The sequence below is a fragment of the Lagopus muta genome, chromosome Z, assembly GCF_023343835.1.
Source record: "Lagopus muta isolate bLagMut1 chromosome Z, bLagMut1 primary, whole genome shotgun sequence".
Lineage (NCBI taxonomy): Eukaryota > Metazoa > Chordata > Aves > Galliformes > Phasianidae > Lagopus > Lagopus muta.
In genome coordinates, this window is record NC_064472.1 from 52,354,411 (window position 1) to 52,377,793 (window position 23,383).

General features: G+C 38.6%; 1 protein-coding gene across 3 annotated transcripts; it reads left to right on the plus strand.

The window, feature by feature from the left end:
* The first annotated feature begins 900 nt into the window (after positions 1 to 900).
* Positions 901 to 11,887, plus strand: DIRAS2 (DIRAS family GTPase 2). 3 transcript variants are annotated; one of them, XM_048931817.1, is made up of 3 exons: positions 901 to 1,219; positions 7,830 to 8,027; positions 10,172 to 11,887. In XM_048931817.1, the coding sequence occupies exon 3, from the start codon at positions 10,211 to 10,213 to the stop codon at positions 10,808 to 10,810; it is 600 nt and encodes a 199-aa protein (XP_048787774.1). In that variant the 5' UTR covers positions 901 to 1,219; positions 7,830 to 8,027; positions 10,172 to 10,210; the 3' UTR covers positions 10,811 to 11,887. The 3 variants fall into 3 exon arrangements, with proteins under 3 accessions (XP_048787774.1, XP_048787776.1, XP_048787775.1); XM_048931819.1 differs by having other exon boundaries at positions 7,858 to 8,027; XM_048931818.1 differs by lacking the exon at positions 7,830 to 8,027.
* The last annotated feature ends 11,496 nt before the right edge of the window (positions 11,888 to 23,383 follow it).

The following is a 23,383-nucleotide window of genomic DNA, read 5'->3' on the forward strand; positions in this document are numbered from 1 at the left end:
ACAGCAAGCAAATAAAAAATCATATACTCTCCCTACTGCCATACTTGGTGCTGGATGCCACCTATCGCTGTAGGGCAGCTTCTTTTCCCCACCAGGCTAGCAGCTTGGCTCAGCTGTATGTGCAGGCTGAGAGAAACTGTGATGCCACAAGGCTATGAGGTGCCATCACCCCTTGGTCACACAGAATAGCCTGTGTTCCATGTGAGGGAATTTGCAGACATTGTGTAGAGCCTGCTTCCACTCTGGAGAGAGAAAGTTGTTCTGGGCATTGCTAGGAGGTGATTTGGATATAAACAGCTAAAGGAGGTATTAGAACTTGTCTCCGGATTTTTCATTTAAAAATTGCATTTCAAGTTGGAAAAATCAATGTGCTTACTCACTTTTCATTTGACTGTAAAACCCAAGAAAATGATTTTACTCTGCTCTCAGGAAAACACACAGAAAATTTATCTCCTCTGCTTCCAGTGACTGAAATGTAGAAGGGCTCTGCTGTATAGCATCTGCTTTTAGGGCATGCTTTTAGTACTCCAATTCTACTGTATTTTTGCAAAAAAAATTGGACCTAAAATACAAATTTCCCAGCTAATATAAATCAGCAGAGTTCCACTTATCTGGATGGAGCTATGTGATTTGGGCCCACTGAGGATTAGCTTGACCAAAGGCTTTATAAGCTTTTTGAAGTTAAAGGAGTGGTCTTGAAAAAAAAAAAAAAAAGTGTAAGATTAAAGTAAACTACAGTTTTAACTACTAAATATTTCAAAGGTTTGAAGTTTAGTTGTAAAAATGCACTGCATCTGGGGAGAATGCCAGAAATTTGCAGCCGATGTAACATATTCATCCATACACATATTCCACAGTTACTCAGTAGGTGGCAGTTAAAAGCCTAGATGAGCTGTGCAGTCGCCATTTAAGCAGCAGCACCAGCGGAGGATGAAACTATTGCATCTGTAACAGCAGAAAGCAGGAGTGAAGCTGCAGCCCAGCCAACAGCAGCACCCACCTGGCCCCAGGGGAGAGTGCAGAGCTGCAGCCTGGGACAGGCAGCAGGCAACGGGCATCACAGGACTCAAGGCAGAGGAGGAGAGAACAGAGCGACAGCCCTGCGACTGAGACGCGTTCCCTTTCCTAGTAGAGAAAAACCCACATCAGAAAGGGTCAGCAGTTGGTGTGATGACAGGCAGAAACTGAGGAAATTTTGCAGCCTTCTGTTCCTTCACAGGTAATTTTCTTTCTGTTATTTGTCTTCGTTGCCTTATCCATTAACATAGCTTTGCAAGGAGAGTAGAGGTTCTTTTACCTTGTCAGACCAAAACCCACAGCTCTCACTCAGGAAAAATTTCAGTAGAGTTTTGCTTGAGTTAGAACTGCAAAATCTGATCCGAGTCATTACCACAGATAGAGAATATGGCACATTACAAGCTGGGGCTGATATGGAAGCCAGAAACCTGTAACATGCATGCTGGCCAGTTTAACAGCATTGCTTTTCTGTTTATTGGGATGCTGGTCATAGCTTAATCACTTTCTGTTTTTTTTTTAACTGCCTTTCGTTAAAACTGAATGTACTGAATTTTGCCCTACTTATACACTGCCACTACAATGGTGTAAAGAGAGGGGTATTTTTTATTTTATTTTTATTTTCTATTAAAAATATTTTTATGTTGAAGCTACATTTTTCCTTATGTGAGGAAAGAACACAAAAATGTTGTGGGTTTCTTTGGAACAAACACAACTTTCACCATTCGTCTTCCAGGTGAAAAATATTTTGTTTGCTCTGTAGATTGTGCGGTTCTGAGCTGAATGAATGAAAATAAATCATAAAGGGCTATTCTCAAGTAAGTGACATGAATTCAGAGATGACAGTACTTCCCCTTACGGTGTTTCCCCTGTAAAATGTGGGGTGTTCTGTATGCTGCAACCCTCAGCCACAGCTGGGTGAGCTCAGGCTGAGCAATAAGATTAGAAGTTTCATTTTAAAAAAAGCTTCCAAATCTCTTGTTTTTATGTGTGATTGATCATACACATAGATGTGTAATGCCTGTTTATGAATGCACATACTTGCACATATGTGATGTGTGCACTCACATGCCTTTTCATATAAATGAAGCTGTTACAAGCGATTGCTGTTTTACTTTTGCTAGGGTTTATACTTTATTGTACCTGGAATGTTTTCATTCTAAAATGGTTAATTCTGGACCAGATGATTATTTTGGCTGTTGTTTTTCCCCCTTTTCTGACTTCACTCCAGTTTCAGGAGCTCCCTGCAGGGGGACCCAGCTGTGCTTACAAAATGCCTTAGAGCCTAGTTCTCGTGGAACGGAATCTGTGCCGTTGTTCAGGGACAATGAACTGTATGGTTTTGTGTGAAGAGCTAGCCAAACATGAAATATGTACATCAAATATGTAACTGCAAATCAGTGGTCCCATGGAACTGAAAGTCTGGGAAAATGACTGCTTCAATATACAGCAGTCTTCATCCCTGTGAAGAGCAAAGAACAAATGGGTATAAATGCGGTGTGAGTACACTCAGGATGGATGGTTTCAAACCATTAGACCACTAGCCTACTGAAATTGCTTTTTTGTTGAAGTTACGAAGAGGTTCTGCATGTTTTTCAGATGGAACGTCATGGAAGAGATTATGAAATTGTTGCCTGCAACAGCAGTGAATTGGATTTGATATTCTAGAAGGTCTCTTTCAATGCCAAATACCATTCTTGCAATTCACAGGAAGTTGCTTACACTGAAAAATCTCTTTGCAAATTGGTCAGACACCTGGGAGGCACAGTTACTGCATGTCCCACAACAAAACCAAATGCAAGCACATTTTTCTTCTAGGTTTTGCTGTACTTCTGTTTGAACCACTCTAGCACTAGAGCAGATACATAAGCCCTGATACTTATCAGACTAAATGATATCCCCTTCGTATAATGCAGAACAGGTCTCTATGGAAGACTGGAGTTCGGAGAGAAAGTTCCTCCTGTCCAAGTGGATTATTATACCAGCGCTGCAGTCTGCAGTATCAAAAAAACCCGCAAGCCTCCCAAGGTGGATAAGATTTATTCTGTCACTGCCGATTCTGAAATTGCTATTAATGGTGGTCCTAGTTTCATTTGAGTTTCAACTGAAAACTTCACTTTTATGCGAACCAATACATCTGCCCCTGTAAAAATCCCATCATCGCATGTAAAAATCAAAGACGCACCTTTTCATTGTGACAGAGTGTACTCTGTTCCCCCAGGCTTAGCTTTAAAAAATCACATTAAAAACTATTTTTGCTCAAAGATTCTCTTACAGAAAAGAATGATCACATTCAACTCTATATTCCCTTTTCTTCTACTTTATTTTCTTTTTAATCAAATACTTTTTTTCTCTGTATTGTTTTTTATCGAAAGGATTCGATTACATTGAATTACTCTCAAGCTGCAGTAAATCTCAATAATTATTCTGTAATAACTAACTAATCAGCTTCCATGTAGCATGTGAGCATGAGGCCATTTATATTACTCTCCTTTTCAAACGAACAGTTTTTCTTATAGGAAACAAAACAAAACAAAAAAAAAAAAAAAAAAAAGGAAAATTTATTGAGGAAGTTATTTTTTAGTTTCTACTCAAACAAAGGTTTTATCAGCAAATACTTCACTTGTCGTGTTGCAGTAAAATAAAAAAACATACAATTTATCTTATTGTTGCAAAGGCAGTGATAAAAGGTCATGTGACAATTCCACTGTATGTATAAATTGAAAGAGTGTACATTTTCTTTCATCACAAGCAACAATACTGATTAGCATTTCATTCTTGATATGAGTATAAAAAGAATGCAAAAATGTCAAAAAATGGGTATCAGTGTGTGACAAACATACTCTTCCCTCACACTGAAGTTAGAAGCACTTCCTCTTGAGTAAATTCGAGTTGAATGTTAGACTTACGTTTATGAGATCAGAATAAGCCTCTGATTCCTCTGACGATGCAGAGCTGCAGTAGGTTGTGTCAGTGAAATACAATCTCCCTCATCATGACTTCAAGCAATGGAATTGGTTTAAGGTGATTCAGGATAGGTGTCAATGAAATCCTCACAGAGTTTTAACATCACTGTTTAAAATCTGTGTGTAGGCAACCAGTCATGTGAAAAGTGCAAATACGTTCCTGGCTAACTGATGTTTCCCGTTTAATAAAAGTTCAGTAGTTCTACCTTGAAATGAATGTGAAGTTAGGAAAAAGAAAATTACTGTCTTTTATTGATTTTTAAATTCTTTTCTGAAAATATAGACTGACAACTTTTGTTTGTTCTTAAAAAGGTATTATGTGTAATCAAATTCTGGCTAACACAAATTGCTAATACCTTCCTGCAAAGAAAACGCATTGCAGTTTTCTTTATGTGCTCAAACATTAGAATGCAGATGTGTGTTACTGAGAAAGTATTTTTTATTTTTAAAACATAGACTTTTGAAAGTAAGTTACTGGTATAATACTCTCTAGGTATACATTTTTTACTTCAGAATAGAAAGTACAGAAACCTGGGAAAACGATTAATATGAAAATGAAATTGCTTTCCTGTTTAAAAGTAACACGTTTCAGTAACGAAAGTACTCAGTTTCGTAAACATTTTGAGGTGCAGATTTGCAAAGTAATTGTTAAAGAAAATGCACATTACAGCATATGTATATATAATATATATAAATATTTCCTATATTTTTGATCTGTGGACAATTCCTGGTGAAAGCTCAGGCTTCTTCCTAGCACTTGAAACCGTACTGTCGACAGAACTGCACTAAATAACCATTTGTGAGATATCCTTCCAGGTCCTGAAACCCACTGTATTAATCTATTCACAAGTTCTTGCCTAGCAGTTGTAAAATGTATTTCATTGACTGATAGTGATTTTGGACAGCACACTATGCAAGGCATGGACTGAAAAGCAGACAGTGATATCCTTGGTTAGAACTAATCCACGTTGTTTTGAATGGGGAATGACTTAGTCTGTATAAGAGCATCAGAACTATCTCAGTAGTCAAGACAGCAGTCACTACATGTGTGGCAAGAAAAGGCAACAGTAGGAGCTATATATTCCCTAACAAATCATCAACCCTTCATCTCTGATAATGCTGTTTCTACAGAAGTGTTGTTTAAATAGTCTCAAGTTTATGTGAGGGAATTGAGGACTAAGGAGGAAAGGCAAAAGGGCCATTGATCTTTGTACAGTTTTTTCTGCTGAACAGAAACAGTCTTCCAAGAACATGCACAGTGTTGTGTGTCAATGTGTACTTTTATATGCTTATGTTTTTATCATGAATCTCATAATATATGGGAATTAGCACCCAAAGTGTTTAGAGCCAAACGTTTACTTGAGAAATTTTGGTTTTGATTTTTTTTTCCCCATATTTTTCTAACTTTCTTCATTAAGGAAATCTTTTAGCCCACACATCTTTCTGTTAGATACAGAAAAAAATAAGTTTCTTTTTGAGGGGTAGTGGGCATCTAGAGAAGTTCACCACAGCGTGTATAGTCATACGTCATACCCATAAAGAGCATCTGCTCTTAGAAAACAGACTGAGAGATGAGACTTAGTCTTTAACTGTGCAAATGTTCATATGAGTGAAACATTTCAGCGAGAAGTTCTACAGCCCTATCCAATGGCATTACGGGGTGAAAAGTTAATATATAAAATTGTAATTTTTTCTTTAGTAAGATGAATTAAATTCATGGTAAACTGAACAAACCAGTTGTTATGATGGGGAGAAAAATCAAATAAAAGTGTATGGGTTCCGTAGAGATTTAATACCGTGCTGTTTTCTCAACATTTTTATTTCTGTGTTGAATTAACAAATACCTATCTACATACATGCAGAGTCTCTAAGGTTGCTCAGTGACATTTGTCTCTAAGCACTTAAAATATTAACATACTGCTTTACCAAATACTCCAATAGATAAATAAATCTGAAAGTAGTTCCAATTAAGTGAAGTATCTAACATGCCAAAAGTAGAGATGAATTCAAACAGACCTTGAGTGTAGATATTCTTTTTTTTTTTTTTTTTTTTTTTAATTTTAAGGTTACCCAATCCACTAACTGGAAAGTGACACCCAGTAGAACATCAGTGCACTCTTGGTAAAATTTTCATTTGGTATCATTTCTGTTTATGCAAGTGAGGAAGACCCAAAGAAATCTTAAAGATCTCTGGCACTGCGTAAATACATTGAACAAAATGCAGCATATTGTTATTTTGAAGTTATGTAACTGATTTCTTTGCATTTCAAGACTTCATTTTGCTATGGTCTAAAACGTTTCCCTATAATTTTGTCTTAGGAAGGTATTTAAAAAGTTGTAACAGTTATGAGTAAATAGTGTCTTACTTAATATAATTTTATTTAATCTATTTTTTTAACGTTCATTTCAACAAATACTTTGACAGTACTAAAATATTCATATCTGCTTACAAAGATAGCAAGAACAATGTGTGCCTAAAAACCAGAACTGACATAAATCAAGCATTACAACATTCCTGCAGTGAAGAAATCACAATTTATACTGGCTGATTATCAGGAAGCATGCTTTCAAAGAACACTTTGTTCAGCGTGGGAATAAAAAAGTGCTTTCCAAATGCACTACAACCTCATGTTGCAATGAAAAGCTGTTTTAAATGCCTTTTGAAGCTGTTCAGCTTTCAAATATGCCAAGATTTTCATTGATAAGAAAGTCTAAGCAAGAACAGAAAAGAATCAAATTATATATTGTATTGCATTAAAGGACGGAAATACCATTAGCATAAAATCCCCATTCTGTAAGTCTATATTCATTGGCAAACATTGTGATAATACTCCCACAGAAATATTTTTCTATAGATATGTAAAAAATCCTTTCAGAGGCCTTCTTCTCTCCTCATTCATCCCGCTTATCTTTTTCACCCTTGTTGTCTCCATAAACTATGCTCTAAGCCACCATATTTCTAACAGCATTTTCTACTGAGGCTGGGTCCACCTTCCATCATGTATCACTGCAAAATGGTATCATCACTAGATAGCCTTACGGACTGTTGTTTTACATTCAGGTAAGGTTTTGAACCAAATGCACTGCTGAAATTTCATTGGATTTTCATAATAACCATGAGAATACAGGAACGTTTCCCTAGGCTTAATGAATGAATGAATAAATAAATAAATCTGACTGACATGAAATGATTTGATTTTGCCTGAGGAAGAAGAGCTTTCAGGAAATTAATACAGAGCATCTGACAAATGCTGTACTGTATATCGAACTGACATCTCAGTAGAATGTCATAAGAGCTCAAGAACTGGATCAAAGTTTCTGGCTCTGGATAACAAGTGTTAGATAAGATTTTTTATAGAAATGAGAGCTGCTCTAAAACATCTAGCCAAAAAGTTTCAAAGAAATTTGCAATGTGTCTTTGGATGGAATTCTAACAATGCAACATGGTGAAAACGCTGCAACAAAACCAAAACTGTGACAAATCTGTAATGAGTATCTTTTTCTTAACTGCTTTCAATTATAAAAGGAGAAGAATTTTACCAGCAGGAATGGCTTATATGATCATAGAGTCATCAAACCACTGAGGTTGGAAAAGATCTCTAAAAGTCCAACCATCAATCCATTACCACTACACCCACTAAGCACTAAATCTACATGTTTCTTGAATGCCTCCTGGGATGATAACTCCATCAGCTCTCTGGGCAGCCTGTTACAATACTTGACTGCTCTTTCTAAGACAGTTTTTTTCTTAATACCTAACCTAAAAATCCTGTAGCACATCCCTCTCATTCAGTTGATAGATACCTGGGAGAAGATTTCAGCTTCCACCTCACCACAATCTCCTTTCAGGTAATTATAGACAGCTTTCTCTCTTCAGTCTCCTCCAAACAACAATCCCGGCTCCCTCAGCCACTCCTCGTAAGACTTGTGTTCCAGACCTCTCACCAGCTTCGTCACCCTTCTCTGGACACACACCACAACCTCAGTGTCTTTCTTGAGAGGAAACTCAGAAGACTGAGAGGACTGAAACTCAACACAGTACTCAAGGTATGGCCTCATTAGTGCTGAGTACTGAAGGATGATAACCTCCCTGCTCCTCCTGCTGCCAGCTGTTTCTGATACAATCTAGGATGCCATCTGGGCACACTGCTACTCATGCTCAACTGATTGACAACTAGTACCCCAAATTGTTTTCCTGCACACAGGTTTCCAGCCAATCTGCCCCAAGCTTGTAGTGCTGCTTGGGGTTTTTGTAATCAGAGTGCAGGACCCAGCACTTGATCCTTTTCAACTTCATCTCCCTGATCTCAGCCCCACAATGCAGCCAGTCCAGATCCCTCTAAAGGGCCTTCCTACTCTCAGGCAGACTGGCATTTCTATTCAGCTTGGTGCCATCTACAAACTTACAGAGGGAGCATAAAATAGCCTCACCCAGACCATCAATAAAGACATTGAACAGGACAGGCCTCAGTACCAACCCCTGGGGAACACAGCTCATGAGTGGCCGCCAGGTGAATTTAACTCCATTCACCATCACTTTCTGGGCCCAGCCCTCCAGCTGTTTTTTTGCACAGCAAAGTAAGTACCTGCCCAGGACTTAAGCTGCCAGCTTCCTCAGGAGAATACTGTGGGACAGTGTCAAAGGCTTTGCTGAAGTCCAGGTAGACTATGTCAAGAGTTTTTCCCTCATCCACAGCAGGATTCCCTGATAATTGAAGCAGATGACGTTAGTTAATCAAGACCTCTCTAATGAACACATGGTGGCTGTGCCTGATACCTAGGTGTCCTCCACATGCCATGTGATTGTACTCAAGACAATCTGAATCATGACTTTCCCTGATACAGAGGCTGAAAGGTCTGTAGTTCACTGGATGCTCCTTACGACCCTTCCTGTAGGTGGGCTCCCCGTTGGATTCTAATGTTCTGTCTGTATTCTTGCCTGATATTCTAACCTAATTTTACTGTAGGGGGAAGTATACAAGTCAGTTCATTTTCAGAACTTTTTGAAGGTATTTATTATGCAAGAACTCTGTCTCTCTGTCTCTTCTGGAGTGATAGAGAATTAATATATTATTAATGCCTCAAATACAAGCATAAGAGGCAAGTCATAAATACAATGGGCAGAAAGGCGAAGAAACAGAATCACAGAATCATGGAATGGCTTGGATAGGAAGGGAGTCCAAGGATGACCAAGTTCCAACCCCCCTGCCACAGCAGGGCCACCAACCACCAGATCTGGTACTAGGCCAGGTTGCCTGGGGCCCCATCCAACCTGGTCTGGAATATATCTCCAGGAACAGAGCATCTGCAACCTCTGTAGGCAGCTGTTCCAGCCTCTCACCACACTTTCTGTAAAGAACTTCACCCTGACATCCCTCCTTGAGCTTAAAACCATTCCCCCTTGACCTATCACTGCCTACCCTTAAAAAAAATTGATTCCCCTCCTTTTTATAATCCCCTTTTAAATACTGGAAGGCTTCAATGAAGTCTCCTCACAGCCTTCTTTTTTCCAGGCTGAACAAGCTCAGCTCCCTCAGCCTGTCTTCATAGGGGAGGTGCTCTAGCCCTCTGTCATCTTTGTGACCCTCCGCCAGACCCTCTCCAACAGCTTCACATCTTTCCCATATTTGGGGCCCCAGATCTGGATGCAGTACTCCAGCTAACCTGCAGATAAATTTTACAAGTCATGAAGTTGTGTTGTCTAGGGGCAATGGAAATTAATTCCCTAGCTGCTGAAGAGATGGCATGTTCAGAGTAATGGTCTAATAGATGAACTAGGTGATCTTAGTGGTCTTTTCCAATCTTAATGATTCAGTGATTCTCTGACTGTCATACACATATCTAGCAGTCTGTTTTAACAATGATTTGAGACACTTTTTGGAATAAAAAGGAGGAGTTCAGTCTCACTTCTGCTCAGTTTGTTCAGGATGGCCATGATGAAAAACCAGTTCCCATATGTAGCTTTTTGCTTTGGTAATGTTATTCCAGTAGGAATACAACTTAAAATCACAATGCTCATTTTAAATAAGTGATGAAGATATTCGTTTATTACTTACCCAGGCCAAACTGTAACTCTGCAACATGCATAACATCACTTCTACCGTGTTTATTTCTCATACTGGGAAAGATAAATTCAAATTACTGAAGTTAGCTGCATTAATATCTTTATTTTTTCCTATTTCCTTTCCTAGATTTTCCCCTCTAGCTGAACAACAGACACACTGAGAAACATGCCGGAGCAAAGCAATGATTACAGAGTTGTTGTGTTTGGGGCTGGAGGAGTTGGCAAAAGTTCTTTGGTGTTGAGATTTGTGAAAGGCACTTTCAGAGAGAGCTACATCCCCACCATTGAAGACACCTACCGGCAGGTGATCAGTTGTGATAAAAGCATATGCACTTTGCAGATAACTGACACTACAGGGAGCCATCAATTTCCAGCCATGCAACGTCTTTCTATTTCTAAAGGACATGCTTTCATTTTGGTTTACTCCATCACCAGCCGACAGTCTTTGGAGGAACTTAAACCAATCTATGAACAAATATGTCAGATTAAAGGTGATATAGAAAGCATTCCAATAATGCTGGTGGGGAACAAAAATGATGAGAACCAAAACAGAGAGGTAGAAAGCAGTGAAGGAGAAGCTATGGCCAAGAAGTGGAAATGTGCGTTCATGGAGACCTCTGCCAAGCTGAACCACAATGTGAAGGAGTTATTCCAAGAGCTTTTGAACTTAGAGAAACGCAGGACTGTGAGTTTACAAATTGATGGTAAAAAAAGCAAGCAGCAGAAAAGGAAAGAGAAGCTGAAGGGCAAATGTGTAGTCATGTGAAATTGCACTGACAGGAGTCTGTCATGCATTCTCGCCTTTCTGATATTACCCATGTAAAGCCTATACACAGCAAACAACCAGAACAGATTGTACTGATTGATATCTGTTTTAAAACAAATACTTGGAATTTGAAAAAAAAGAAGAGTTACTGTTGTTACTATGAAAACAGTCAACAATTGGAAGAATCATGCTCTCTAGATACCAGTGAAAAATTCAGGATAAGAAAAATCACGTGGAGCATATTGTGGAAGGCTTAGAAATCAAATCATTATATTTATATTCTCATGTAACTACAGTGGAAAGTACTGTATAATGCTAGAAAAAAAAAAGGCAAATGCTTATGCTAGGGCATGTAACTGCATGCTGGATGAAGTTATCATACACTTCAAGAGTGATGTGGACAAACTGTTCTGTGCAATTTTCAGTTCTGACTGCTTAAGTAGTTTGAATAAAGTAATAATCTCAGATATGCCAAATAATCTATTTCTCACCAAAAGGAAGCACACTTAAAAGAAGTGGAGATTTTCTCTACCTCCCCGAGCATGAGATGCCCTTCCTGTATGATACAGTGTTTGAAATAAAGATGATGAAAAGCCAGCCCCTGCAGGATAAGTGGAGATTCATCTCTGTACTCATCAATCCAGGAATCCTTGACCCCAAGGTATTTCAGAGGAGAAGATGCTTGCTGTTGAGGAACATCAGGAAATATAAAAACAGTGTGTATATGGCAACAGATTACTTCTTCAGGGAGGACTGGATGGAGAGTCACCCACAAAGGCCTTTGTGGGAAAGGCTGACTTCAAGCAGTTCTGATGGATAAGTGAACAGACAGCATGACTTGTGAATGAACCGGAGGACTATTGAACACATGCTGCTGCTGGAGAGGGGTGTAGTAACAGGAAGGTTTTACTCTGTTTATCAGATAAGCTGAGTAAAACTTATTTCCTTTATTATATTCCGAATAGAATAGTTTTGGATTCATACATTGCTAGATTTATTGTGTTTACATTGTCAGTGGGGTTTTATATTCATCATTTAAACGAGGAGAGGAGAGGAGAGGAGAGGAGAGGAGAGGAGAGGAGAGGAGAGGAGAGGAGAGGAGAGGAGAGGAGAGGAGAGGAGAGGAGAGGAGAGGAGAGGAGAGGGGAGGGGAGGGGAGGGGAGGGGAGGGGAGGGGAGGGGAGGGGAGGGGAGGGGAGGGGAGGGGAGGGAAGGGAAGGGAAGGGAAGGGAAGGGAAGGGAAGGGAAGGGAAGGGAAGGGAAGGGAAGGGAAGGGAAGGGAAGGGAAGGGAAGGGAAGGGAAGGGAAGGGAAGGGAAGGGAAGGGAAGGGAAGGGAAGGGAAGGGAAGGGAAGGGAAGGGAAGGGAAGGGAAGGGAAGGGAAGGGAAGGGAAGGGAAGGGAAGGGAAGGGAAGGGAAGGGAAGGGAAGGGAAGGGAAAGAAAAGAAAATCATTCAACTACTCTGTCATGGGATACTGTAAAACATTTTGAAGGGGATAAATGTCCAAAATATGAGTTTTGCTGGATATCTCTTCAAGCTTTTTCTTAAAAAAAAAAAAAAAAAAAAAAATTAGAAGTGATTAAAGTTTGTTTCCTATTGATAGCAAATAACATCAAATATAGAAGAAGCACATACATTTCTTAGAGGACACACAAGAACTGTATAAATGACAATTTGTACTTTACAAACTGCTTTGACATATTAAAATAAACAAACAAAACATATTTTTAGGAAACTTCTGTGTCAAAATCATAGTATAGGAAAATGCAGTCTAGTACTAGTATTATTAATACGCATGCTGTTGTATTATGAATGTCTTAGAGCTATTCAAATACAGCATTTACATTGAAAATTGCTACCTTGTTGCTCTCAAAGCTGCTGCTTATCTTCTATCTACTAAAGTGTAGGCATTTCATAGGTAGGGTGATAGTTACATGTCTTTGAGCAAGAATTGCTGTTAATGCTGTCTCTAAAGGAGCAGAATTTCTGTCATTCACTCAGAAAAGGTTCTGGCAGCATTATTATCAAGTGTAAACCTCCCACTGATTTCAAAGAAGACAGTTTTTGTGTTTATTTCATTAGAAAAGTGAAGAAAGAAAAAAGGCTAAGGCTCTTCCTTAGCAATAAATTTCCCTCTGAAGCAGTACGTATTCTCCATTAATTCCAAAGCACTTTATACAAAAGACAGAATCATTACCTTAAATTTGCAGGTTGTGAATCTGAGGCACAAAGAGAAGAAGAACTCATAAATTACCCAGCAGTGACAGACTCAGGAAGAAAAGCAGATCTCTCCAGTCCCACTCAAGTGCTGTCTGCCTTTGCTCAGACTGCCTCTTCAGATTCTTAGTTTCCAAAATACATAAAGAAGCTTGGTATAGCTTATATGGCTGAGTGTATCTTCTTCTTAGTGTGCCAGTAAATCAAACACTATTTCAGATCAGGGATGCAAAACTACCTTTAGTACGTATTTTCTACATGTTTATACATATACTCTGTAAGCAGATATACATATCTTCACTGCACTGGAATCCACTAGCAGAACTGGAAAGTCAAAAGATCGACCACACTCGGGAGTGGTGAGTCATACACAGGGATTAGCATTACAGAGACCTCCCACTGACATTAACAGACTGGTGCCTACTGGCACTGTGCTTGGTCCACTCCTAAGTGGTCAGCATGGAGTAACGGTATAAGCAGAAAGAAGACAAGGCTATGTAATGAAACAGTCCTTTTAGAGTTATTACTTTAACTGGAGGAATTATTTGTATGATGAAGAACCTTGCAGAAGTAGAATACAGGAGATCTGAATTAGACTCAAAATGTTATGACTGTAAGTACATTGCATACTGAAATTTGGATTTTGGCTTTTTTTTGAATGTGCCTCATAGAAAGAAAAAAGTGTATGTATAACCAGGAAATATACCAAGTAGTTGCCAGTTATTATTACATTTAAGGACTGTTTCTGCTAATTCCCAGTTAATTCTTCTCCTGTTACATAATGGGTCATGTACTGTTTTGTAGACTTACAAGTGTCAAACCAAGGCCAGTAGAGAAGCAATATTGCTCATGGAACACAGACCTATTTTTACCCTTGCATTTTTATTCTGGTTTATACTCCTAGATTATATATTTGTTGTGTTATTACTTATCTTTTTCTTTTTCTCTCTCTAATTCAGGAAAAAATATGAAGAAAATACACAGCTTTATTAGAAGTTTGTTTTCTTCAGGGATGTGATATTCGTATAATAATCTATTTTAAAACATACAGAAGAGATATGACATTTAAAATGTAAGATCTGCAGTGGATTTTAGCACCCAGATGTTTAGACAAAATAAGTCTTTACAACACATGACTTTTGTATGTATATAAAACGTATAAAATTATGTAGTTTTCATGAAAATGAGTCACTGTGATTTCATTAGCAAATATTTTATTCAAAAACTGTGGATATTAAGTTGTTTGTGCCTACAAGCTTCTTTGTTTCCAGTAATGTTCTAAACATAAGAAATAAAGTTTTAAATGAAAATGTAGTTTGGGAACATTTTCTGTATTGTGTTTGTTTCCTAAGTATATTAACCATACTATTTCTAAAAATGGGAAAGAAAATACCCTAAAACAAAATAGAGTCAGGCATGTTAGCTAATGTCCTAACGTCTGCACCTATACTAATCTGAGTCCTAAAAAGTCCTAAGCAGTAGAAGAATATTGTCTTACTTGACATTTACTCTTCCTTTATTATGGTGAGACAAAGCATCTGTAAGTTCAAAGTGATTTAGTGCTTGTGCTTCTGCTACTTCGTTTCTACCAAATGCCTGATGTTTTCACAAAATTTTCTACTATGGCACATAAAAAAAAAAAAAAAAAAAAAAAAAAAAAAAAAGTAATAAAAAAAAAAGCAAGGATTACAGCTCATTGGATAAATGAAATTGATAGTTTTTGTATGTAACCATAATTCATATTCAGCAAAGAGAGGAATCAACAAATAAACTTGAATACATAGGCACTTTTGTAGGCATTTTAAACATTGAAATATTGAGGATTTAGTGTGAATTTCAAAAAAATTCTACTATTCCTTTCTTTTGTCATATACATCATCATTCACGGAGCATACCCTGATACTGACATGGCATACCCTGCTACACTGGTTGTTCTATGTTAGTGCAGGAATTTGCACAACATAACTGCTTTATAGGTATTTGTCCATCAATTTGTTCACATCAGCACTACAAGAATTACACAGTTTTCTTGCCTCTGAGTTTTTTCTTTCATTGTTTACAATTTGTTCCTTTTAACATTCAAAGTTTTGAGTACATATGAACCCTGTAGGTCACTGGCATCTCACTACCTCATATATATGTTCTCTAATTAATTCAAATGTTTATTTAATGTAGAGAATGGTACCCAAAGTGCTGGTGCCACTCTAAGAGTTTTGATTTTTACTATAGTGGGATCTTCTATTAATATCCTGTAGGGTGCGGTGGATTCCACCTGTTTAGAAGAGGCGACAAGCTGGCTAACCTAGTGAGGCACACTTTAAACTGAAGGACTTAGGGGGCAGGGTCCATGATGGCAACACTCATGGCATTGCAATCAAATGGAGAAGGATTTAGGACAGCCATAAGAGTAACAAATGTTCTTTAACTGCCTCCAATGACAAAAGCCAGAAGACTAGCCGCCTCAAGAACCTCCAGATATGCCTACAGGAAATCTTTCACCCCTCTAGGGATATCTTCACCCTCTGCTTTCTTGAAGTGCCTGTATACCAGTACACACAGCATGGGGAAATAATGTCTTGTTCCACATCTTCATCAGCTCCTAGAAAGAGTCTAATTCAGAGCGACAGTTAGGAGCCTGGAGTATCTCCTTTGCAAGGAAATACTGAGAGACCTAGGACTGTTCAGCCTGCAGAGATATTCAAGACCAATCTGGATGCCCACCTATGTGAGCTGCTGTAGGGAACCTGCTTTTAGCAGGGGGTGTTGGACCCAATGATCTCTAAAGATCCCTTCCAACCTGTACTATTTTGTGATTCTGTAAAGTTCAACTTAACTTATGTTGAAATCAGAGGAAGTGCAGAACATAAAACATCTTTGAAAACATGGACCTGGATACATCTTGTGAAGGATGCAGACTCGGCTTTAAACAAAGCAGGATAGTATAAGGTTTCATGTAGGTTACTTTGGTCAAGTGCTTCTTTTTTAATGAGCCATAATGGACCTACCATGAAGTCATAATGGAGCATAAAATAACCACAGAGGGTCATTTGTTTTTTGGTCAGATGTACTTATGCCTCATTCAGACACTAAGAAATCATCCAAAATGGATCCTACAAATGCTGTTTTATCCCAGTGCCATGAAAGCTGTGGATGAGAGTGTCTGTCACATATAAGCTGCCACTGTATTCATTTTAGTAGAAAAAGCAGATGAGGTATAAAAAATATTTTTTCTGTGAGAAGAAGAAAATCATTTTCATCCATTTTTAGGCAGAAATGGAGAGAGTATCAAGGTGCTAGTCACTCTAATATATACCTGCTTTTGCTCAGTGATGTTGAGAAGAGCCTCTGCCTGTGATTTTTCCTATCCTTATTTTGTTCAGTTCCTGCTGTCAGTTGGCTTGGTCCCCTATCATGCACCAGCCTTTGGTAAGATTGAATGGGTTGTTGAAAAGCATGTTGAAAGCAATGGGTGGAGGAACATTTAAGCACTGAGAGAAACATTTGAAAGAAGCCACCTGGTTGGGCAACAATAGAGGATCAGTCAATCAAAATGGCCCTATCCAATCCAGATCCCTACATACTGCAGAGGGAGATAAGGTCCCTGTGGTACACATAAAGAGCGTGTTGGGAAAAGTGGATTGGGTTCTTCCAGCTTCTGGAAAGGGAAGACCTCTTTGTGGTACTGTTTTTGCTCAGGGATTTCGATCCACTTGATGGATGATGTAGAAAAATTGGGACATTAAATGTGTACCACAAGCAGATTTGATATTGGGAGAGTGCAGTCAGTAACTCCATGTATACATATATTTATGTGTGTGTGTATGTTCAATGCATATTAATTATTGTTTTTTGTTAATATATGTTAAGTGTGATGCAGTGATGTGGAACAAGGGGTGAAATGTCATGGTTTTACTATTTTTGGCTATCACTATTCCACATCATAACATCATGTAGTGCGCTGGGAGTTAAAGAGTTAATGCTCCAGTTCCAGGTGCCTGTCCGAAAAGAGAAGAACTACATACCCCAGAGCACTCTGTGTTCAGAGAGGAGATGAACCCCCTGGCAAGGTCACTAGACTAGGCTCTCCTCCCTGCTGCTCAACCCAACTGCACGTTTCATCTCAGCATTAGTGTAAGGCCTTCAGTTTTCAGACACTTTCTCACATTATATTTGATTTATTAGCTCCAATTCTAATTATATTGTATTATATTGTATTATAGTGCATTATCTTGCATTCCGATATCTGATATAGTAAATTAGTTTGTTTCTCCTCAGATCATCACTGCTGTTTTGTTTTGGGGTCCATCTATCTATCCACCCTTTATCCCCTGTTTTCCCCTTTCCAGACTTGAGGATTCATGGATCCCTCCTCTCCACTAGACAGAATAGGGCCAAATCAGCCTGTAAACTGTTGACAGCAGTCACAAGGGACAGTGTCAAATGCTTTGCACAAGTCCAGGTAGATGACTTTAGTTGGATGTTCAGAAGGGCACACAGCCCTTCTCCCTGTTATGCACACAGGTGCCTATGAAAAAAATCTGCAAAAAGCTGTGAAGTGACTATATGGTCACCTCAGCTGAGAAGCTGACAACAAGAAAGAGGGCCTCTGTCAGTCCTCTTTTCCTGCTATATGAAAAGAGACAGATGTTCTTCTGTATGAGTTCGTAGCCATGATAACCTTACAGTAAGGTCCTTTCTTTTGACAAGCCTTGGAAAAGCCTATTTTTACAGTGAGAATAAAATTCATTGCTCTGGAAGAGCATATTTAGAAGCAGAAAAAGGCATGATTACAGGAAGACTGTGGTGTGACTGTGGATGTTGAGTGTGGAGGGAAAATGGATTAGTGTGTTTTCAGTGGTAAAATGTAGGAAGAAAATGATGAAATAAAGAAGGAAAGAAAAAAGTGAAATATGTATATAATTATATGCATATAATTATAGTTATCCTTGTGAGAAAATCTATTAGGATACAAAATTCAGAGTAAGCAGAAGTCAATATCAACAATCAAAAAAATTGTTCTGAGTAAATTAAACAGTCTGAAATTCTGCCTTCCTCTTTTTCTGTCAAAGATATATTTGGCATAGTGGCTCTCTGTTTCTTTTCAAACTCAAATCGGAGTTTGTTTCAGTCTTTGCTTTTCTAATCACCAAAGCTGAATGCCACTTTACAAAAACTGACAAGACATTCCTGTAGAACAGATCATCATTTTCTTTGATTAACCACTAACAAAGTTTGCAATAATTTAACAAGTCCAGTGATCAGAGGGATAAAGTAACTCTCTATCTTCATGTGGAAAACAGTTATGCAGTAGTACTTAAAGTATGTCCAGATCACAGAGCTGAAAAATATCATTAAAGACAGATGAAAACGCAGAATTTTATTGCTCAAAGAGTAGGGAAAAGAAGCGGTAGTGTCTCTGGCTACTCTGTCCCTGCCCCTCCTCTCCCTGGGTAGAGCGGTCAGAGAGGCTGCACTCACCACGCTACAGCTGCATTCACCACAGCACTTCCTGAGTGCTGGAAATAGTTTACAGAGGGGAGAAGCAAAGCAAGAAGACAACTGTCAGTAACATCCAAGTGCTTTTTCCCCTCCTCTAGAAGCAGCTGCTGCTACATGTGCAGCGTTGTGTGAAGGGAGGGGAGAGCGGGTGGTGCCTCACTCCAATTTATAGGAGTGAGAGGAGATTCTTTTAATACATGTATACCCAATGGCAAGATTAAGACACAACAGGTCAAATGTTAGCCTGTCCCATTTATTACAAATCCTAGTTGTTTAGGGAGATAGGGAAGGGAAGATGGGTGATAGAAAAGATAGAAAATAAAAGCAAGGGTGTCTGTAGGAAGCAAGACGGAGATAATCACCACCGTGGGTCCAGCATAGTTTGTAGTTCAGTCGCTGGTCTTCAGGAGAAGTGGGTCGTCGGTCACTGTTGTTCAGTTGATGATGACGATGGCGATGACCCCTTTCTAATGGCAGTAAAAACTTATTTATAAGTCCAAAGTGGTCGAGTCAGCTCCTTTTGAAGTGACAGCTTCTGGCTTTTGGATCTTAGCAGGAACTCCTTTTGTTCCCATCTTCCAGGCTTTGCCAGCAGATAAGAGGAAGCACGGAGGTTCCATCTTGTATCTTGCCTTCACAGCATACAATGGTATCAATTCCCCAATCTCCCATAGCAAGCTGGGGTACTTGGTCACAGGCCAGATCTTCCATCTGTTGTAACTGTATTGCCTTTACTGTTATGATGTCTTCAGTCTGTTATCTATGTTTCCTTAAAACTTGAATGTAATGCAATTGTACTGAATCTTGTAAATTGGAAAAGAAATTTCCATATTAGGCCTGTTTTCAGCGAGAGATTTTTAAAGTGCATTCAGTGGCAATTAGAATTTGAAGTTCCAAGGAAAATTAAGTCATTTTGTAGAGACAGTATGAGTCATTTCCCACACAGATATGTTTTATATTTTGAAATGTTAGTAGAATGGTATTTTAGAACACAAAGCAGAAGCTTGAATAGGAACAGTTTGAGCTTGTATTTTAACTTTCAAATACATTGACGTATGTGCAACTTCCGCTTTTTTTCTGAAAGCCAGAGGCCAAACTCAATCCCAATTCAGTTAAGAATGAAATTGTTTCCATATTTTCCAGTTTCTTTCCATGAATGATGTATTTGGGAGTTGATGTTCTAGCAAACTACAGATTTGGAGATTCTGAAGTGTTGCGGAGAATCATAGAATCACGAAATCATAGAATGGTTTGGGTTGGAAGGAACACCCTATATCATCTTGTTCCAACCCCCCTGATATAGACAGGGACACCATCTACCAGACCAGCTTTCTGAAAACCCCATCCAGCCTGGCCTTGAATCCCTTTAGGGACGTAGCATTCACAAACTCTCTGGGCAATCTGTTCCAGTGTATTACCATTCTCACAGTAAAGAATTTCCTCCTAATATCTGGTCTAAATATGCCCTCTTCCAGTTTCAAGTCATTTCCCCTTTTCCAGTCACTACATGCCCTTATAAAAAGTTCCTCCCCATCTTTCCTGTAGGCCCCCTTCAGGTACTGGAAGGTCGCTGTAAGATCTCTTTTGAGCCTTCTCTTTTCCAGGCTGAAGAGCCCCAGCTCTCCCACTCTCTCCTTGTAGGGGAGGTGCTCCAGCCCTCTGAAATCTTCACAGCTCTCCTCTGGAACTGCTCCAACAGCTCCACGTCCTGTCTCAATGCAGGGGCAGAATCACCTCCCTCAACTTATTGGTCATTCTTCCCTTGATGCAATACAGGATAGAGTTGGCCTTCTGGGCTGCAAGCACATTGTCAGCTCATGTTCAGTTTCTCATCAACTGACACCCCCAAATCCTTCTTCTCAGGGCTGCTCTCAAGCCATTCTCCACCCAACCAGAATCTGTGTTTGGGACTGCCACTATGAATGCAGGACCTTGCACTTCCATAAACCTGTAAGGTACGGTTGTGGACTTTTGGGAAATCTTTTGCATTTTTTCTTCTATAATACGCAGGAGACTTAGGGAATATATGAAATGAAAAGTTCATTTCTCTATTTACTTTTAACATTCTCCAATAATATAGCTGTCATTTTTTTTCAAAATCTATCATCCTTTTCAAGTTCATAACATGCAGTGAAAATCTGTGGGGTTTTTTTGTTTTTTGTTTTTAACACATCAGATTTTACTCCCTTGATTCTAATTCTTACATTTCACAATTCTCCAGGGTCAAATAAAACAGCTGATGTTTCAGCTGCTGAGTAGTATCTACATTAAAGCAAAGACATTTCAGGCTCTTGAGTGTCCTCTCTGCCAGCAATGGGGTGCATAAGGAGCTAGGAGGGGACAAAACCAGGACAAGTGTTCCAAACTGGCCAAAGCAATATTCAGTAACATGGATGCCTAAAGGGCGAGTTGGCCAGGCTGGGTAGCCACTGTTAGGGGACTGACTGTGCATCAGTTGAAACGTTGGAAGAAATTACACTGCATATCTATTGCTTTGATTATTCTTTTGGTTGTCATTTTTTGTGCTCTTTATTTTTTCTTTTTTTCTTTTTTTCTTTCACGTCTTATTAAAGTATTCTTATTTCAGACCACAAGTTCTTGAACATTTCATTTATATTTTATCCCCCATCTCACTGAGGGTGGAGTGAGCAAACTGCTGTGTGGCACTCAGTGTCCTGCTGAGGACATGTGCCAACACATTAATGCCCACACATTAACACAAGGCAAAACCTCACGCAAACACTTAGTCATTACAAACCAGTAAACAATCTTAACTCAAGTCTGGCGTGATAGTTTAGTGCTTTCTCTGTAGTGGAGTCAGACATGCTTGAAGACCAAATCAATATGTAATTAACTCCTTGTAAAAATAGAGAAAAAATTGTACTTGCAAACCTGTAGGAATTGCTGATGTATAATATTTGATTTATTTACACTACTTAGATTTCTAAACATCATTGGTTTTTGTTTATGATCACTTTGTGATAATTTATTTTTGTTTTTTCTTTCTTCTCCATCTATCCTGACTTTGAATGTCTCCAGGGGTAGGTCTTCCACCACATCTCTATGCAGCCTATTCCTGTGCCTCACCACCCTTATCTTAAAAAACATTTCCTTATTTCCTGTTGAAATATCCCTTCTTTAAGTTTAAAACCATTTCCTCCTGTCCAATCACCACAAACCCTGCTAAAGAGTCAGTCTTCTTTCTTACAGTTCCCCTTTAGACGCTGAAAAACTACTCTCCCAGGAGGTCTCCCAGGAGCCTTCTCCAGGCTGAACTACCCTTGCTCTCTCAGCCTGCCCTCGTAGGAGAGGTGTTCCATCTCTTGGATAATTTCTGTAGCCCTCCTCTGGACATGCTCCAATAGGTCCATGTCTCTCTGAGGACTGAGGACTCCACATCTGGATGCAATCCTCCAGGTGAGGCCTCACCAGAACAGAGCTAAGGGGCAGGATCACCTCCCTGACCTGCTGAAATACTAGGATATATATTTCAAATCTTAGCAGAATGATTAGGAACTTTTCCAGACAATGGACATAGTTACTGTGATGTAGAACAAAAATTCCCACGAGAAAGTTTGTGACAGCAGACTAGGTGAAGAGATCCTTGTTTAATTGCATTTTTTATATTTCTTTTCATTGGTTCATGATTTTATTTGTTTTCTTTTGTAATTCCAGATATGTAAAAAGATAGCCTGGCTTTGGTAATTTTATGAAGGACAAGTGTGTTTGTCACAAAAAATGATGGGAGATTTGCTGTATGAGAAAATGACAGCATTGTTGAGTAAGAACACTCTATGCATTACTTTAATGTCATGTGGGGAACATGATTACTATAGCAAGCAATCTCAGAGGAAGATTAATCATGACAGATTCACAGGGGAAAAAAAAACAAGCAACCCAGAGGAAATGCCAAAAATAGTCATTCAAGAGGATTGACTGTCTATCAAAAAGGTTTATCACATTGGTGGCTTAGATTTTTCTGAAAGCAATCGTTATTTAAAATTTTCTTCATTGCCATCTTTAAACATTCTAAGAAGGGGAAGTATGTTTACAGGGAAAATCCCAATGGAATTTGAAGACAATTTTTTTTCTTTAAACTTTGCTGGCAAATTAAATATTTTATTTAACTGACTGGATTTGCATTAGTTTCTTTCTCTTTCATTTAAATAAATATTCCTGGTGAACTTGGGAAATGCAAATCTTAACAGTGTTTGGGTTGGTTCATCACAGTTCATTTCTTCTGTAATATGTAACATGTAATATGATCCTTTCAGATGAATGCTACGTTGCTGGAGTCTACTTTAATATAGCATATAATGCTGAAAGTTAAGAACCACTTATGTTATTAACAATTTTTTTCTTTTTTGTCTTACATACAGTTATAGATGCTAGGATGCAAAAATTAATTACCCATTCATGTTAAAATTCATTTTCCATGGCTTATTTAATTAGTAAGCTATAAAATACAACTACCTAGCATCTTTAGAAGTAAGTTTACCATTAAAAAGTAGTATTTCTACTATAACAATAATTGCCTATGTACAGATTTAAAAGCAGTAAGACTTCAGAAGAAAGGTCCTCCATCATTTCCTTGGAATACATGGAACATGTGTAACTTCCTGCATATTATGTTGTGTATGATTGGCACTCAGAGAGAGGCAGAAGAATATTTATGTTTCATTTTATTTCTGTATTTAAATACGAAGATTTCTGTTTGGAAGTGTTACAGACATTTTCTAATATACATTGCAGTAGTTTTCTGCTTATCTGAAGGATAGGCAGTCAAATCATGTTCCAAATTTATATGTAAACCCCAAAGCAGAAAACATTTGCAGAACTCAAGGTCAGGAAAATGA

Excerpts from the sequence above, each read along its gene's own strand:
- DIRAS2 (XM_048931817.1), top strand. The coding sequence starts at position 10,211 with ATGCCGGAGCAAAGCAATGATTACAGAGTTGTTGTGTTTGGGGCTGGA.